General features: G+C 37.0%; 6 protein-coding genes across 6 annotated transcripts in view; 2 read left to right on the top strand and 4 right to left on the bottom strand.

Moving 5' to 3' along the window:
* Window positions 1–1,292, bottom strand: part of LOC104731279 (probable carboxylesterase SOBER1-like) — a 9,941-nt gene extending 8,649 nt beyond the window's left edge. The window contains exons 1-4 of the mRNA XM_010450605.2: window positions 965–1,292; window positions 611–663; window positions 278–401; window positions 47–168 (exon numbers count right to left, since the gene is read on the bottom strand). Coding sequence (XP_010448907.1) covers window positions 47–168; window positions 278–401; window positions 611–663; window positions 965–1,112 — 447 coding nt within the window. The 5' untranslated portion in view covers window positions 1,113–1,292. The remainder of the gene's footprint in view (window positions 1–46; window positions 169–277; window positions 402–610; window positions 664–964) is intronic.
* LOC104731276 (mitochondrial pyruvate carrier 4) lies at window positions 1,464–3,231 on the top strand. Its single transcript, XM_010450602.2, has 5 exons — window positions 1,464–1,628; window positions 2,067–2,165; window positions 2,344–2,396; window positions 2,633–2,706; window positions 2,929–3,231. The coding sequence occupies exons 1-5, from the start codon at window positions 1,574–1,576 to the stop codon at window positions 2,972–2,974; spliced, it is 327 nt and encodes a 108-aa protein (XP_010448904.1). The 5' UTR covers window positions 1,464–1,573; the 3' UTR covers window positions 2,975–3,231.
* Window positions 3,253–5,236, bottom strand: LOC104731278. Its single transcript, XM_010450603.2, has 3 exons — window positions 4,671–5,236; window positions 4,012–4,218; window positions 3,253–3,657 (listed from the first exon to the last, which is right to left on the bottom strand). Exons 1-3 carry the CDS (start codon window positions 5,046–5,048, stop codon window positions 3,472–3,474), a joined length of 771 nt encoding a protein of 256 aa, XP_010448905.1. The 5' UTR covers window positions 5,049–5,236; the 3' UTR covers window positions 3,253–3,471.
* Window positions 7,325–9,455, top strand: LOC104731275 (alkaline ceramidase 3). Its single transcript, XM_010450601.2, has 3 exons — window positions 7,325–7,544; window positions 8,263–8,572; window positions 8,676–9,455. Exons 2-3 carry the CDS (start codon window positions 8,319–8,321, stop codon window positions 9,187–9,189), a joined length of 768 nt encoding a protein of 255 aa, XP_010448903.1. The 5' UTR covers window positions 7,325–7,544; window positions 8,263–8,318; the 3' UTR covers window positions 9,190–9,455.
* LOC104733385 (agamous-like MADS-box protein AGL97) lies at window positions 11,874–12,845 on the bottom strand. The gene has a single exon (XM_010452966.1). The coding sequence runs from the start codon at window positions 12,843–12,845 to the stop codon at window positions 11,874–11,876; it is 972 nt and encodes a 323-aa protein (XP_010451268.1).
* On the bottom strand, window positions 13,548–16,783 carry LOC104731274 (phosphatidate cytidylyltransferase 2-like). The gene is made up of 12 exons (XM_010450600.2): window positions 16,595–16,783; window positions 16,120–16,233; window positions 15,690–15,946; window positions 15,374–15,525; window positions 15,119–15,260; window positions 14,832–14,988; window positions 14,705–14,752; window positions 14,537–14,623; window positions 14,323–14,451; window positions 14,181–14,237; window positions 13,976–14,059; window positions 13,548–13,896 (listed from the first exon to the last, which is right to left on the bottom strand). The coding sequence occupies exons 1-12, from the start codon at window positions 16,766–16,768 to the stop codon at window positions 13,810–13,812; spliced, it is 1,488 nt and encodes a 495-aa protein (XP_010448902.2). The 5' UTR covers window positions 16,769–16,783; the 3' UTR covers window positions 13,548–13,809.

The raw sequence follows: 17,717 nt of genomic DNA, 5'->3' as shown, positions 1-17,717 counted from the left end.
AGAGATCAACAATGTTTATAAGAAACATAAGTGATGATGAATGAACCTTCTTAGCCTCTTCAGGAAACTGACTGATGATTGAAGAACTGAATGGAACCCATCCGCTTAAGACTGCTCCTCCTCCAAGAGTTTTTGGGTAAAGAAGAACACTAGCCAAGGTTAATGCTCCTGCAAGAAAATTTCTCATTAGGAGCCAGTCACAATGCATGATTCTCAAGACATAAAGTGGATTCAGATCAATATAAAACGGTCTAAGGGTGGGAAAAGAGAAACACACCTCCTTGGCTTAATCCACAGATAAAAACGTTTTCAGGATTGGTTCCTTGTGCAATCTCCTGGTCTATAATGGCATGCACGCTCTTAACTGCTTCAAGCACGCTGCTTTCATCAATTCGAGAGCCCTAAGTAACATACATATAAGCTACATACTTTAAAAAGCAAGATTGTTCTGTTCTTTATATAATAAAACCTTCAATCTGCTAAACAAGTGCTAATTATCGACATTGATTCACAAGGTGGAACTTGGAGCTACTACCAGTTTAGAAAGACAAAAAAGAGTAAAACCAAGTCATATTATAAAAGACGTCAGATCAAAAGAGAGAAGTAATACCACTTTAAAAGGAAGTTCAGGGACGTCAAACCAAGAGCGCATCACCGCACCATCTGTACAAGAAAAAGGATTAAGAGGCATAAAACCAGCAGATACTTCACTCAATCATGTGTCTAGTAATACCAATCTCTTTCAAATGAACAGAAGTGGCAAATCTACTTCATCACAAGGAACAACCAAGACGGCTTAGCCTAGTTGTGATAAATCAATCACCAAAAGCAGAGGCAAATCAAGGTAAAACAAAAGATTTCGAATCAGAAAATGAAATGCAATTTCCTTTTAGCCAAATCAAACCATAAACCAACATGAATACAAATCGAAGTTAAGAAAAAAGAAAAGGTAAGAAGAAAGTACTGTTGCAGGTAACAGGATTGAATGGAGCAGAAGGGAAGAGCCACACAGCGTTCTTCAAATCCGCGGATTTGAATTGTGTTTGGGTGAATTCATTGGCAGGTCCAGAATCTCCCAAACCGTGAAGCCACAGGATGAAGATTCGAGCCATGGTGTTTGATAGTGATAACCAAAGGTACAAATTGAAAGAAAGCAATGACGGTCAATACCGTGATGGTGACAGAGAGAAGAAAGATCGTCTTCTTCTTCTACTTCTGTGTATTCCTTGGCATGTTAAAATCGCCTGTACCTTTGCCATTTCTATACTGACCTTGGAACTCTCTCTCTCTCTCAAAGTCTTCGCGACGACTTCAAACTTCAAAGTACAAAAAAAAAAGTCCAATGGGGATAAACAAGAAGCTAAAATGACTAAAGTACCCTCGACTGTACGCTTTATGATCGAAACGACATCGTACTTTAGCTGCAACCCTTTTGTCAGTGTTTTTTTTTTTTTTATATAGCCAGAGAGACAGAGAGAGAGAGAAGGGGAATATCTCGGGAGAGACAGAAAGCGACGATTGGTTGGTGAATTTTGGGAGCATCTTTTTTTGGGGAATTGAGAGAAATATTTCAATGGCGACTTCGAAGCTTCAAGCTATCTGGAATCACCCTGCCGGTCCTAAAACCAGTGAGTCAATCAATTCCTCTTTTTTTTTTTTTGTCTTCGATTTCGATTTCTTCTTATTGATAACCGAATTGAGCAATCCACATGTCTTAGAATCTGTTCTTTTGTCTCCCTACTGTTTTGATTGATTTGACTTTCGACTTTGGATTTTTTTTTGGATTGATATGTTACTATGGTCTATGAAAATGTAACAACTTTTCATGTTACGAAAACGAAACAAAACGAATCAGTCTTTGCTTTATGTTGGTGATGTGAAACTTGAGAAATCCTAGAGCTTGATCTCTCTATGATGAGTCTACCCGTTACTGTCCAGCTTTTAACTCGTTTTGTTTCCAGTGTTAATTCTAATTGAAATTCAAACAAGAGTTTTTAGTAGCTTGATCCAGAAAAAAGTTTCCAACGTTTTTGGTTGATAAGACCTTTTCGTTTTGTCTTTCTCAGTTCATTTCTGGGCACCGACGTTCAAGTGGGGTATTAGTATTGCCAACATTGCAGACTTTGCCAAGCCCCCAGAGAAACTTTCCTATCCTCAACAAATCGGTATGTCAATACTCTTCGTGTGCATAAAACTAAAAGATAGCATCTCTCTATTGAAAAGTGGACTTGCTTCTTAAGCCTTATAACCTCAATGGTTGTTCATTGTTCCATGATCAGTTTCCACCTGTGTTGCAATGCCTCAATGTGTTCTTACGGTATTCATTGTTTTCTCTTGCATTAGCTGTTACATGCACTGGAGTTATCTGGTCTCGCTACAGCATGGTAATCAATCCGGTAAGTTCCTTTGCACTCCTCTCTGATAATTCTCATCACATTCACATGGAAGATACGTTATTTTCCTTTTCCTACTGAGCCTTTTGGAATCGAGTAGTTTCTCGCATTGGAGCTAGTACTTACCAAAACTGTAATACAGTTTTATCATGATCTTCTCCCTTGCTTATGCGGCGAGTGATTTGTGATTTGGGTTTTGTTTGGTAACTTCTTTGATTCTTTCTTACTTTTGCTTACAGAAAAACTGGAACCTCTTCAGCGTTAATGTTGCTATGGCAGGGACAGGCATATACCAGCTTGCTCGTAAAATTAAGTAAGGCCAAGATAACATTCTATTTCTTCTTACTTGAATTGTGCACAAAATGCTCTTTAAAATATGCTCTATGCTTCTAGAAAAAGAAGAATCTATTGTTTTTGCTATGACCACTCCTCTCTACTTATGAACATACTTGTGCTTAACACTAGTAAAATAAGCATTTGGTTGATTAATTGATGTTTTCTCACATACCAAATTGAAACACTCTTTGATCAACAGGCACGATTTCGCAACCGAAGCCGAGCCTGCTGTTGCAAACGAATGATTATGATGACGAAGCTGAGCATTCAAAAGGAAAAGTGGATATCATCTTGCTTCTGTTTGAGAATCTAGTCCAAGATATTTTTATTTTCTTTGCATTCCCAGATCTTCTGGGTCGGATTAAGATATCATTTTCAAGGTTTTTAAGTATTCTGGTTTGATATTTGTTGCAATGATAAAAGGAGATCAAAAGCTCCCCTTCATATGCTGCTTTCAAAGTTAAAGTACTCCACAGATAAATTAAATGTTTATAATGTTGAATCAAATTGTTCATCAGACAAAAAGACCAGAAATTTCCTATGAATTGAATGTTTAGTCTGAATCAATGAGTCGCTTCAATTAACAAAAAAAAGGAATGGGATAACAGACCAAAACATGGATCTGCGTCCACATCTAATGACAGCTTTGTTCTTTCTGTGTGTGTCTTTCTTCCTAATGACATTGAGACTTGAGGGCAAGGAACCAAACACGAATAGCATTGGTTGGAATGCAACCAATTTATCATTCTTCTAATGGCTTGTCCTCTTTAGAATCCTTCTCAGCATCCTCATCGTTTGCATTCAAGTTCAGTCCTAACTCCACAGTGCTTTCGTTCAAATCTTGTCGCACTAATTTGTCTTCATCCTGTGCTATTTTTTCGTCAGCCTGTACTACTTTTTCTTCATCCTGTACTATGTTTTCTTGATCCTGCTTATAAGAAACAAATGAGAGGTTCAGTATCTACTTTGCTTAATAACAAAATATCACACAAGATCATGAAGCATTCTATATTCAAATCGATTCTCGGGTATTCAGATCCAACACATGGACAAGGGGAACTAGAAAAATATGACAACAATGGCTGGCGGTAAACAAAGTTTAGAAACCAAGAATTCAAACAAGTTAAGATAAAAGATCAGTTATTAATAAGCCTACCAAAAGAAATGACAGTTAAGGCTCTAAGTACCAGGGGTCCTCGAATTCATCAATGAACAATGGGGGTTATCGACAGAGACAAGCAAATTCAGAAGAAAACAAAAATAGAGGTACAGAGTGTTGTACCTGTGTCTCTTCCATCGGAACATCATTAATGTCAGGCTTCTCCTCCACTATCGTTTCCATCTCGCTAGACTCTGCTACACTTTTGTCCTCATCTACCTTGTCTTCCTGCTCGACCTTGTTATCCTCATCAATCTTCTCATCCTCCTCGATCTTGTCATCATCCTCAATTTCTGTAATCTCTTTCTTCTGCTCCTCAAGTACTGCAATCTGCACCATTTAATCACACTTCACTATAAATGGATCCATATATAAGCAAGACTATGAAACGATAACTCTGATGTCTAAGGCTAATATCATTAAGATAATCTAAATCATTCCATGAAAAAATATATGAACTTCAATCATTGATATATCCCATGATTCCCAGAACCAGAAGACAGCTCTACTAAAACATTGCCTCCATTAGCACCCTAATCCAGCCCTATCAGTCCACATGAATTCAAAATGGCAAAACAGAGACATAGGCCGGTCCAATTAGTCCTACAACAGTGCTCAAAACTAACCATATTTCAAATATTAATTACAGAGATTAAAACCCTAATCACTGTAGCAGTCACCTAAGCAAATCAAACTTCTAGCAAAAATCCCCATAGCTAGCTCAATTTAATGCAACCATCCAGAATAAAACACATTGAACCAAAAACCTCAACAAAACTAACCGGCACGTATTTGAATCGCCGTCGTGGAGGCTCTTCAGCCGCTGTCGCAGCTGCAGCAGTGACAGAGTCGTCGCTCGGAGAATTACTCTCACTCTTATTACCATCTTCATTGCCGTTACTGTTACCGTTACCATTCTGAGACAATGGAGCCCATTTATACAGCAATAAATGCGATCCGTTACTGCCGTCGGAATTCGAACCACCACCGTTGTTAACAACGGAGGCTGCGGCGGATGCAGTGTTGTTGTTATTGTCCTTCTTGGCGGAAGGAGAAACGTGAACCCACTTCTTCTTCCACTTCCTCACCGGACCTGTGAATACCGTTGCTGGTCCGTAACGAGTCGAGGACCTACCTAACCGAGCCCCAACTCCTTCCATAACACGACCTCGTTGATTTCACTAATCAAAAATCCAAACTTTTTCAAATCCCAAATCCGTTTATGAATCTTTTAATTTCCAGGTTACGAAATTTTCAAATCGAACAAAGAATTAAAAGAACGCTCTCTCTCTCTCTTTCTCAGACAGATCTCAAGTTTTTGTTTGTTAAGCGACCAATTTTATTGGGTTGACGCAACAAGAAGACTCTCGCGCTAAGCTAGAGGGGTTTGACTAACTACACGTGTATGGTAATTATACGCTAATATGTTTAGAGCTTACAGTACGCGTGCTGTAGCTTATAATTTACCTTGGTTTTCCACAAAGAGAAAGACTCTTTCTGGTCTAGAGACTCTCTCTCTCTCTCGGCTATTCGTGACCTAGAAAGCGTCCTCGGAGAGAGTTTAATGTAAAAGACGTATATACCCTTGATGTTCTCTCCTATATAAACATCGCTTAAACATTAGTGCTAAACATCATCTCTTTCATATGACGGCTAGGTCTAGGGTTTTTAAGTGTTTATCTGATTCGAGTTTTTAGTTGTTATGATATGAGGGGCTACATTGTACCGAGAGAAGGGTTGGATTTGATACCTTTACTCTTGAATTTGCCAAAAAAATAAGGCTGTAGCTAGATTAATGATGAAGCTATCTGGCCGGTGGTCGCGAGAGAGATTAAGATCTCTCCGGTCGATTCATCTGCTTACCGAGTTTCTTACATCTTTTGCTTTAATAATTACCTTACCGATCATTTTTGGTTTGTCAAAATTTAATTTGTAGATAATAGTGATTTATGAGAAAGGTTAATTAAGAAATGAGATTAGCAGATTTTAGAAAATGCTGTTTTCTAGAGACCTTTCTCGTAGATTAAATTTAAGGCTCCATTCCAGGCGATCTGATCTTTTCTTTATGAGCAGTTATGTGTCTTATTGGTGCCTACATATTTCTTAATCATATCACTATACTTTGGTTTTTTGAAAAATTTAATCATAAGATTTGATAAAGAGTGGTTGTTTTTGATGTGAGTTGTTGATGTAACGAAGATTTGATTTGTTTGTGGTTTGGTACGGTCTTGGACTTCCATCTCAGTAGTAACAGTGGCGGTTAACCAATTTAGGACGGATCTAATGGGAATCTAGTTCTAATTTGAACAATTGTTACATTGAACTGAGAGAACTTGCAATGACTGAAGAGAGACTAGTGAAGATAGAACGAATTTATAACTAAAAAGGTGAACTGAATCATTTTCAATTTCCGCAATTATGGAGGACCGGTTAATAGTAATCCAAATAAGCCTAAGAAGTACATGAGAGACATTATATCGATTATATCCAATATCAAGAGCTGCAAACAACACCACCATTATATCGATTGCGATGCTAGCTTCTATCCAATGCTAGGATAATCCGGGGCTTAAGGTTTTTAAGTTTTGGTCTTGTAACAATTCATGTATCTGCACCAAGCAAGCGAATGTAGTTATGAAATCCTTATGGTGAAATGGTGAAATACTTTGTGTAGTCTTGTGTTAAGCAAAACACACATAAGAATGAAAACCTAATCATAAGGCACTGCAAATCAACTTTCAGGATATGTCCTGCACAGTCATAGTTTACAAAATGATTCACCATTCCCTAAGTTACTTGTACCATATTTCAAAAGGCCCCTTTACCTTTTGTGCAGAGGCATGTTGTTGTCACTTGACCTCTCTAATTTTGATACAAACGCAGTTGCTCTTCTTACTCTGTCTGTTTGTATCAAATGAAGCTGTAACATGCTTTTAAGAGTGCTTATAATTTGTAACCGGACCGAAAAGAAATAGTCTAACAATCCTCTGTACATTTTAATTTGTAATAGTATTGTATTAGTTAAACTTAAACATAAGAGAAAGTAAAAAAAAAAAAAAACAAAGCAAGTTTTATCAACAAAAACAACTACTAGTCAATGATTGGTTAAAAAGTTCATTGCCTAAAATCTATCTATGTGAACTTCTTGGTTTATGCCTTCTAAATAGCAAAACTTCCCAAACCGTAAACATATGATATAAAGTGGTTTAATACGAATTTTCCAATCATTTTTATATATATCCACATTAAGTAAAAAACTAAAATAAGGAGGACCCCCAAACACAAATTACTATTTAACCTAATTTTACCTAAATTTAATTTACCCTATCCATGTCGACGGACGGTTTACTTTAGTAAAAATAGCGCCGCTCTTATTTTTTATATATTTTATTACTTATAAAATCCAAATCCCGGCAAGTTAAAAGACGGAAATAGCCCTCAATTGCTAAAAATCAGAAAAGGGGAAGAGAGAGAAACAGAGAAGACGAATCGATCGTGAGAAAGGTCATCCCACACTCGGAGAAGAAGATTTTGTTCTGATCTGATTCCGCCGATCTGTTCATGGCCGGGCGTTGCTAAGGCTTAATAAGAGATTCGCGCGATTTAGAGACTTGTGCTGAAGGAGGGAGATAGATCTCTTGTATCGCGAGAACACGGTTTGTTTTTTTTTTTTTTTTTTTCTCTTCATGTGGATCGGGTTTTTGCTTTTAGAGTTTTTTTTTTTTTGGTTTCTGGGATCAAAATTGTTTCTTATCTTTGACGTCGTGGATCTGATTTTTTAATCTTGGATCTCCCTGGTTTTGACCTTGGCAAGTATTTGTGTTATTATTTCTAGTCTCTGTGACCTAGATTCGTTGTTGTTAGATTCGGAAATTGAAGTGTTTCCAGTAATTGATATATTTGAATTCTAGTTTTCTGAGTTTTGTTGGTGATGATCAAGTTATTCATCATTCTTGTACATTGTTTGTAAAGATGTTTTGTGCTGTTTCAAAATTTCCTGTGTATTGATGATTATTCACTCGTTGTGTGTGTTTTCGATACTTTGTAATTTACATATTATGGGAAAAGTTTGGAATCTTATCTGTGTGCTATTAGCGTGTTGGTTTGTTTAATCATTAGTTTATACTTTTTTTTTGGTATGTTGCTTGTTTCTGCAAGTTATGTGTTATTTAGTTACTTAGGCTTGTCTTTTTCAAGTTTTGTTGGACGCTTGAGAGACAATTTGGTGTGGTGAATAGATAAGTAAAGTTATACCAGCACAGTGATTCTTGTTCTTTCTTTTGCATTATCTCACGTTCATGAATGAATCAGTAGTAGCTTTTTTGTTGTTTTTGATTGTTTTTGCCTTTGTGGTTTTTTTTGTTGGTTCTCTAGTCTGTAAAGGCTTTCACTACTGAGGAGTATAATTTCATACTGAGAGAGGATAGAAGATGGCTGATGGGATATCGAGCTTTTGGGGTCCCGTGACTTCTACTATAGAGTGTTGTGAGATCAACTACGCCTACTCTTCCTACATTGCTGAGTTCTATAACACCATCTCCAATGTCCCTGGAATCCTATTGGCTCTCATTGGTCTTGTCAATGCGTTAAGGCAACGGTTTGAAAAGAGGTTTAGCATTCTTCACATCTCTAATATGATACTTGCTATCGGCAGCATGCTCTACCATGCCACTTTGCAACACGTGTAAGTACCTTTATTATTTCTCTTGACTTTTACTGATACATTATGACCGCTAATGTAGTTGTTTGATTGGATCATAATTCATTGGTTTCTTGATTTCAATCAGGCAACAACAGAGTGATGAGACCCCAATGGTGTGGGAGATACTTCTTTACATGTACATCCTTTACTCACCAGACTGGCATTACCGAAGCACAATGCCCACTTTCCTCTTCCTCTACGGTGCTGCCTTTGCTGTAGTTCATGCTTTCCTCAGGTTTGGCATTGGTTTCAAGGTCCACTACGTGATCCTCTGCCTTCTATGCATCCCTCGGATGTACAAGTACTACATCCACACAGAGGACATTGCAGCCAAAAGGATTGCCAAATGGTACGTTGCTACGATCCTAGTGGGAAGTGTTTGCTGGATCTGTGACCGTGTCTTATGCAAGACGATATCTCAGTGGCCTGTGAATCCTCAGGGGCATGCTCTATGGCATGTGTTCATGAGTTTCAACTCTTACTGTGCGAACACATTCTTGATGTTCTGTCGAGCTCAGCAACGTGGATGGAATCCAAAGGTAAAATACTTTCTGGGAGTTCTTCCTTACGTCAAGATTGAGAAGCCGAAAACACAATGAGAAGAAGAAAAAGGGGATAAAAAGCCCACAAGAGGAAAGATCATAAATATAGTTTTTGTTCATCGTTTTGTCAGGATCTCGACCTCGGTTTTATTTTATTTTTTTGGAAGTGCTACTCTCTAGATACAGAGTCCTAGATTTTTTTTTTCTTTCTCTTTTGTATTAGTTATTGGGAACAATCTTAAGAAGAATTGATTTTTAACTTGCTGGAAAGCTCTTGTTTCTGCAATTTCTCTTTTGTACCATAGCTATGAATTTGTTGCTTTCTTCTGTTTCTCTTACTTAATCAGGTCTCAGTCTTTGATTCAAGGTCTTGATTCTTCTTATGATCGTATTAGTTCCAAACACTATTTGCTTAAGATCAGGTAAAGACAAAACTGAGACCTGATTGCTTAACTCATGCTTTAGCAGTCACCCTGTGCAAAGAACAAAACAAAGCTCTTTTCTTTCATAAAGGCGTCAATTACTATATACAGAGGCTTAACCAAGATGGAACACAAAAATGAGAAACATAACCAAACTTATTATTCTACTTTTCCTTTTTTTTTTCTTTCTTTCTATCGTATCCAATGGTTTTCTAACTTTTTGGTAACACAGGAGGAGAGTAATATGGTACAATGAAGGGTTGTGGTGACGATCTAAGATCCAATAAGCTTTTCCTGCAACATTTGGCCAAGATTCATGAATAGAGCTTGTTGTTCCTCCAATGGCAGGCTTGTGATTATCTGCAATGATTAAAAATCATCAAAAGCCAAACAAAGAGAACTTCAATGTATTGATTTGAAGTCAACTTACGTGGTCTAAGAGCTTATCCACAGAGAGGAGGTACAACAAACGATTGATGATATATATATATATGCAAAAACAGCCATCACCACCTGAGAACTGAAAATGTGTGTGAACCTGCTCGCTTGGAGGGATTTCTCTTGATTGCCTACAACAAGTGAGATAATGGGGCTTGAGATTTCAACTCCAGATAATGCCTTAAAACTCTTTTACCCTCTCCCATATTGCCTTTCTTTTCCATCTCTCCTTCCTCGCCACTACAACTGCTGCATAAGCTGCTGCAGCCATTGGGACAGGGATTGCTGTTGAAAATATGAATGAACGACCTCGTGACTGTATCCCAATTGCTGATGAACCACACACATTGCTCTTTCTCCGGTCTTCTTCCATGGAGTCTCCAAATTCGTATCAGTTCAATAAGCTCAGTAGCTACCTTCTTCCTACTAATAAATACAATTTGGGACTTTTAGGAGTTTTCTGTATCAGTGCAGCATGTCTTTTCTATTTATTTATTGCTTTTCAACTGCTCCTTTGAATAAAATTAGTAACATGGGAAATCTAGATGTCTTCAGAAAGCCATTAACACAGTCACTTTCCAATTTTGGTAGACCGGCCAAAAACAATGAATACAAATACATACTAGTGTTGTATTGTTAGCTAATCAGAATTTAACATCATATTATATATATTATGCCTTCAAAATATAAAAATCTCAAAAAAATGTGTTTGACTTGGTTGAAATTCAATTAACTTTGTCAAATATTTCAACTGTTGTTACTCATGAGTAGTAGTAAATAAGGAATTCTACAGACTAGTAAAAATCTGTTTATTTAAGAAAGTTGATACAAAGTATCCAAAATATACAAAAAATGGTTTAATCACGAATTAATAAAGTCAAACCGGACCCTTCTTCCTTGAGGGTTGAGAATAGATCTTTAACTTGTTGTATATATATCTTCTTGGAGGGAGTTTTGAGCAGAGGAGGTTAATTCATTGAAATAATCAGAAAAGCATAGATTATCCTCATCCAAATCTATGTGAGTCACTAAGAATCCTCCATCTCCAACTGTTTCAGAATTCGTAGTCACCATCGAGACACCATCCATCTCCAAGCTCTTCATACAATTCGTCTCAAAATCAATGATCTCATCAAGATCCAGCTCTTGAATGAATTCATCCCAGTTTTCCAGCTCTTCAACATTCTTCTTGTTGTTGTTGTTGTTGTCAGAAATCTGTAGCATCAGATCTTCATCTACAGTAGCTTTAGAATCAGAGAAGGAGTTTTGATGATTTGGTGTCACCATCGAGATGTTTTCCAACTCTGAATTCACTGATGAACTCGTCGACTCAAAATTAATGATTTGATCAATGTCCAACAACTCTTGATTGCATCCATCCACGTTTCCAAGTAAAGCATTGTTGTCGCAAGGATTAATAGTATGGTTTTGATGAGTTCCGTCTAATAATAAACCCTTCTTCTTCTCCACGTCCTCATCACAATCTAGTCGATTTTGCAAGGCATTGGAACGCAACTCTTTCAGATCTTGCAACATCTTCGACATTGAGTTAATCGCGTCTCTCAGTTCCTCCGGATCCTCTGATTTTGCAAGCCTCTCATCTTCCCACCAGAACCCTAACCCTAACCCTAGATCTTCCCGAGGCGGAGGACGCTCATTAGCGAGGAAAGCGGCGACAACGTNGAAATTCAATTAACTTTGTCAAATATTTCAACTGTTGTTACTCATGAGTAGTAGTAAATAAGGAATTCTACAGACTAGTAAAAATCTGTTTATTTAAGAAAGTTGATACAAAGTATCCAAAATATACAAAAAATGGTTTAATCACGAATTAATAAAGTCAAACCGGACCCTTCTTCCTTGAGGGTTGAGAATAGATCTTTAACTTGTTGTATATATATCTTCTTGGAGGGAGTTTTGAGCAGAGGAGGTTAATTCATTGAAATAATCAGAAAAGCATAGATTATCCTCATCCAAATCTATGTGAGTCACTAAGAATCCTCCATCTCCAACTGTTTCAGAATTCGTAGTCACCATCGAGACACCATCCATCTCCAAGCTCTTCATACAATTCGTCTCAAAATCAATGATCTCATCAAGATCCAGCTCTTGAATGAATTCATCCCAGTTTTCCAGCTCTTCAACATTCTTCTTGTTGTTGTTGTTGTTGTCAGAAATCTGTAGCATCAGATCTTCATCTACAGTAGCTTTAGAATCAGAGAAGGAGTTTTGATGATTTGGTGTCACCATCGAGATGTTTTCCAACTCTGAATTCACTGATGAACTCGTCGACTCAAAATTAATGATTTGATCAATGTCCAACAACTCTTGATTGCATCCATCCACGTTTCCAAGTAAAGCATTGTTGTCGCAAGGATTAATAGTATGGTTTTGATGAGTTCCGTCTAATAATAAACCCTTCTTCTTCTCCACGTCCTCATCACAATCTAGTCGATTTTGCAAGGCATTGGAACGCAACTCTTTCAGATCTTGCAACATCTTCGACATTGAGTTAATCGCGTCTCTCAGTTCCTCCGGATCCTCTGATTTTGCAAGCCTCTCATCTTCCCACCAGAACCCTAACCCTAACCCTAGATCTTCCCGAGGCGGAGGACGCTCATTAGCGAGGAAAGCGGCGACAACGTTATCCACAGATGAATGACCAAAGGTGTAGAAAGAAGCGTTGGAATTGGAAGAAACGGGAGTTGCCAAGATCGCAATTTGTGCATCGGCGAGACGGCAAAGCTCAGCCGCTTTGCTATAAAGACCCTTTGTGCGTTTTGAGTATGCTACGGCTCGTGAATCTTTTTTCCCTATCATCTCTATCGGAATCTTCCTCTTCACGCCACCCATTATGTTGTTTTCACGATTTTCACAAACAGAAGAGAGACACTAGAAAACACAACAGAGTGAGTTTTTTTGTTGTTTGTCTATCGCGAAAGATATGGCAACATTCTATTCCTAATCATAGTATATATATAGATTATAGATTATAGTCGGTCGGTGTTATTTCCTTTTTTCTGTAAATTCGCTAAACAGTAATTAAACGAACTAATAAGTATGATTGTTTTCCTTTTTGTTTGAAAGTAATTATTCTTAATCACCTGAGACGAACCAAGGCTGGTTCAGTAACCAAGGCTGGTTCAGTAACCAGTTAAGCCAACTTTATTTGGTTTAGTGCTTTTTATTTTATTTTATACTAAGCTGAATTTCAACACAACAAATATTCAAACCAACCTAAGCAAAAAAGTAAACCCAAGTTGTAAGGCTTTTACTCAGTATATTTGGTTTAGTGCTTTGTAACCCATAATTTGACTACGGTTCCGTCTTGCAGAATTGGTAGTACATGCAGAATTGGTAAACATATTTGCGTATATATGTGTGTTCAAGTAACTAAAACATATTTGGGAATTTTTGTTTTATTTGGGATAGCTTCATTCCGTCTCTACACCACAAGAAAGCAGAGTTAACTCAATCTTTGATTTTGATTGCAACTCGAAAGAATCAATTCTTCTGATGATCGTATTCGTTCCAAACATTATTTGCTTAACATCAGGTAAAAACAAAACTGATGGCTTAACTCAAGCTTTTAGCAGTGAATTTGTGCAAACAGATAAATTCAAATTATAGTGAGCTCTTTTCTTTCATAAAGGCGTCGATTACTACTATACAGAGGCTAAACCAAACTGAGAAACATAACCAAACTTATTATTCTACTTTTCCTTTTCCTTTTTTCTTTCTTTTGTATCCAATGGTTTTCTAACTTTTTGGTAACACAGGACTAGAGTAATATGGTACAATGAAGGATTGTGACGACCTAAGATCCAATAACCTTCTCTTGCAACATTTGGCCAAGCTTCATGAATAGAGCTTGTTGTTCCTCCAATGGCAAGCTTGTGATTATCTGCAATGATTAAAAATCATCAAAAGCCAAACAAAGAGAACTTCAATGTATTGTGTTGGTTCATTTGCAGTCATCTTACCTGGTCTAAGAGCTTATCCACAGATAGGACTTCAGGTACAACAAACGACTGATGATATATATATGCAAAAACAGCCATCACCATCTAAACACCCAAGAGAAAAATCATATCAGATCTAACAAATCAGGTATAATTCTCAACCATACTGATGTTGAAGGATTTTAAAGGAAGCACTAAGAGTGTAATGAAGTCAATGCGTCCATACCTGACAATCCATCCTATCTGTGATTCCGCCATGTCCGGGTATACTATCACCAAAGTCCTGAATATTGGAGAACATTTAACAGTGACTCTATGTTGCATAGATAGATATTGGGATTATATATCAAATATCATCTGAAACCCACCTTGATTTTGAAAGCTCTTTTGAAACCACTGGCAAAGAAGCCACCAAAAGGCGCTATTATAGAAGCGAACAATCCAAAAGATAGAGCATGCCACTGAACTGGTAAGATAGTAATTTCTTTCCAAGGTAACTGCAAAGTAAACGCCTCTTGGTTAGAAGCAATATATGTTTATCGAGTAACTGTTTAGAATTGTACAATTCAATTCAGCCTTTACCAAATCAGAAATCCATCCTGGTAAAGTATGTGTCTCTTGCTTGAACAATGGACCAGGGTCACAGTGAAGCCAGCCCGTCGATAGGTCCTGTGTATATTCGTAACTGAGTTATCACTACTGTTCTTGTATGGAAAAGAAGGCAGGACAAGAGTAAAAACTTCCACGTACCTCTCTGGGACATGTCAGCCACAGGAAACGACCCATTATATTTGCAAGCTGCAAAAATAAGCAAGATTATAATCCATTCCATACTCATCTCAAAACATATACTTAGTAGCCAATAAAACAAGCTTACCAGGAATGCAGAAATTACTGTGGTAATAGAAGCTCCAATGAAACCCTCCCAAGTTTTCTTTGGTGATAACTTGATCAACGGTGTTCTTCCAAAGAAGAAACCACATATATATGCAAATATGTCATTGATGACTATAAGTGATGCAGGAAGAAGAAACCTGCACCATAAACCAGCATATTTAAAAAACATCCATACATCCTCAAAATAAACATTTAGTCAGGTCATTTACAAACGCCAGCGCAATGTAACGAAAAAGGCACATGTGAGATAAGCTACTCTGTGATTACCAGATGATTCCTTCAAAGATGTTGGCAACGGTGAATGAGGACTGAGTAAACACCACAATTAAGATCATATGCGTCCATGCATATTGGCTAAACTGATATTTGTACATCTTCTTTTTAAGCGTCAGAATAAACCAAACAAAGCCTACAAATTCCACAGCAAAGAAAACGAGAGACTATGTTAAACAACAGCAGTGGATCAAAGTCATTGTTCCTCACAGTAAATGAGTAAACCCAAGAGGTCATAAAACCACTAACCGGAAAGATACAAGGAATAACAAATTGCCATGTGGTATTTGATGAGGCTGGTGACCAGTCGATATAAGACTTTGTCTGGAGTCACAGTGTTGACTAGCCGTTGACTAAGTATTCGACCATATACAAAGAGCATTGCTGTGAAAAAGAAGTGCCTGCATAAAACAAAAATCTTAAAATGTCAAATGCAAATTCGTTTCAACAAATCTAAAAAGTACTAAAAAAATACCAGCTTAATCTTCAATCCATTTCCAGCATCATTCCACATAAAAGCAAAAGATAAAGAAACTCGAAAGGTTGAGGGGGAAATGTGAGTTACCAATTCAGTAATCTAAAGCCAGGGAGCTGTTTATCTTCATGAGTTTTTCTCAACAAATTGAAGAGTTCTCTTGCCATGAAAATCTGAATAACAACCACCATGGCTGTAATGTAGAGATGTCCCAGGTAAACTATAAGAGCAAAACCACCGATCATCCAGAGAGTGGAGTAAGCTCGAACGAGAAAAGATTTGTATTTGCTACTATCATTGACAAGTAAATGGCTTCCATTTGGTTTGCCTGCCCCTGCTGCACCAACCTAAAAGCCAGAAAAATTGGTCCAGTTCTCAACCAAAATAGTTACATATTGAAGCAATAACGATTAAAACACACAAGAAAAGCAACTTAACTAAACCAAGAACAATGTGAATATGCCTTTTGATTTGTATCTCCTGAATTAAAATAGAAGGCAGTGTATAAGAGCAGACGTACATCACTGTTTCGCTTCCGATGCCGAACACGAGTATTAGGTGCTGATGATGCATCACTAGCAGCAATTCCCTTGTGCATTTTGCCCGAGTTTTCAAAACAAAAAACACTGACTACCTGTGACAATTAGGTTGTACATGATCACTACATCACACCATAGTCTAAAACATTTAAAATTACGAAACTGAGAAAGGACTTAATTATAAGACTCTCCTCCTGATGATATTTATGGAAACTACATACAATTTGAAGAATCGATTTGACAAACTCATCATCTGAATCAACCTAATGACATGAACCTTATAACAGATACTCAAAGCTCTCATCTCTAAATGTATTCAATTACAATCAAACAAGCAACCAGACATAATATATGAGCAAAAATTACACACAAGGATGCAAAAAAATCGGAAACGAAAATCCGAAATATTGAAAACAGGGAATGAGGGTGATTGATAAAAGGAAGAGACGTGTAAACCTGTTGGTGAGGCTCAGTTACTACTACTACTACCGTGCGAGCGAGAGCGAGAGAGAGAGAGAGTGAAGATGAAAGCACGAGAAACGGACTCGAAGCAATGAAGTAGAAGACGAAAAGGATTCCCTTCTTTCCCGAATCTTTTATAATTTTTTTGATTTTTGGTAAATTAATCATGTTCTCTAGAACCTGCAAAATTAAAAATAATTATAATAATAATAAGATTGAGGATATTACGAACTCCTTTTCTACAATAATATCATTTGGTTTATCAAATAGAGAATTTAATTAATATATTATGTAATTTTTGTAGGAGTTCAGTCAGAACCAGTCATAATTAGAGAACTAGTATTTTAGCACATTTAAAATATTTTTTTTTTTGTTTGGAATGATGGAATAGTATAGAAACCAAATCAAAATAGGAAATAATGAATCAGATTCTTTATTTACTTTTACTTTTTTGGTAAGGTTATTTTTATTTTTTAAATTAAAGATTCTTCTCTTTATAAAAATTTATTTAGCACAAATTAACCATACAAAGCGTAAAACTTAGGCGGATTATTAAAAAACAAAATTTTAGTTAGTACTAAAATAAACATCATGTTTTCTTAATCGATTGAGTTTCCTCCATGCTCCATCCGTTTGGATATTAAATAGTTATGATTTTCTATAAAGAATCTGATGACTTGTATGAATTGTAATGACCATAACTTATTGATGCAGCAAGGATCTCTTCTTCTGTTTACCGGCGGCATTGTTGCTGATGATGCACGAGTTGAATTTGTTTCCGTCCTTACAACAACTTTCTTATATGTCTGTCGGATTTGGGGACCAGAGATTCTTATCTCTTTATTTATTGAAGTTTTTCTCTTCTGCTAACAAAAGCCATAACAATTACACGAGTTTGATCAAAACACCATAGTATAAGATAGGGTCGTTGGAGAATTGTAAAGTTTGGTCTAGCGTATAGTATAAGTGAGTGAGTAAACTCACCAAAAGCTCAGTTGTATCATCCACTTTCATTCCACCAGACTCATTCAACCTTTTCTCTTACGCAAGAAGCAAAGTCTTCATATCTTTACCGGATTGGCTCAGCAATCCTTCTTCCTCTTCCTCTTTAAGGTTC

The sequence above is a fragment of the Camelina sativa genome, chromosome 12, assembly GCF_000633955.1.
Source record: "Camelina sativa cultivar DH55 chromosome 12, Cs, whole genome shotgun sequence".
NCBI lineage: Eukaryota > Viridiplantae > Streptophyta > Magnoliopsida > Brassicales > Brassicaceae > Camelina > Camelina sativa.
Note: the sequence above shows the minus strand (reverse complement) of the source record. Positions and strands in the feature narration are given on the sequence as shown.

What these genes read in the sequence shown, in the direction of transcription:
- LOC104731276 (XM_010450602.2), top strand. Translation starts at nt 1,574, where the DNA reads ATGGCGACTTCGAAGCTTCAAGCTATCTGGAATCACCCTGCCGGTCCT. An exon ending in ACAGCATGGTAATCAATCCG is followed by an intron (nt 2,397 to 2,632) that starts GTAAGTTCCTTT and finishes TTTTGCTTACAG; the next exon opens with AAAAACTGGAACCTCTTCAG. An exon ending in CAGCTTGCTCGTAAAATTAA is followed by an intron (nt 2,707 to 2,928) that starts GTAAGGCCAAGA and finishes TTTGATCAACAG; the next exon opens with GCACGATTTCGCAACCGAAG.
- LOC104731278 (XM_010450603.2), bottom strand. Translation starts at nt 5,048, where the DNA reads ATGGAAGGAGTTGGGGCTCGGTTAGGTAGGTCCTCGACTCGTTACGGA. An exon ending in GGCGATTCAAATACGTGCCG is followed by an intron (nt 4,219 to 4,670) that starts GTTAGTTTTGTT and finishes TAAATGGTGCAG; the next exon opens with ATTGCAGTACTTGAGGAGCA. An exon ending in TTCCGATGGAAGAGACACAG is followed by an intron (nt 3,658 to 4,011) that starts GTACAACACTCT and finishes TCTTATAAGCAG; the next exon opens with GATCAAGAAAACATAGTACA.
- LOC104731275 (XM_010450601.2), top strand. Translation starts at nt 8,319, where the DNA reads ATGGCTGATGGGATATCGAGCTTTTGGGGTCCCGTGACTTCTACTATA. An exon ending in CATGCCACTTTGCAACACGT is followed by an intron (nt 8,573 to 8,675) that starts GTAAGTACCTTT and finishes GATTTCAATCAG; the next exon opens with GCAACAACAGAGTGATGAGA.
- LOC104733385 (XM_010452966.1), bottom strand. Translation starts at nt 12,845, where the DNA reads ATGGGTGGCGTGAAGAGGAAGATTCCGATAGAGATGATAGGGAAAAAA.
- LOC104731274 (XM_010450600.2), bottom strand. Translation starts at nt 16,768, where the DNA reads ATGATTAATTTACCAAAAATCAAAAAAATTATAAAAGATTCGGGAAAG. An exon ending in ATCTTTGAAGGAATCATCTG is followed by an intron (nt 14,989 to 15,118) that starts GTAATCACAGAG and finishes TTTATGGTGCAG; the next exon opens with GTTTCTTCTTCCTGCATCAC. An exon ending in AAAGAGCTTTCAAAATCAAG is followed by an intron (nt 14,238 to 14,322) that starts GTGGGTTTCAGA and finishes TCCAATATTCAG; the next exon opens with GACTTTGGTGATAGTATACC.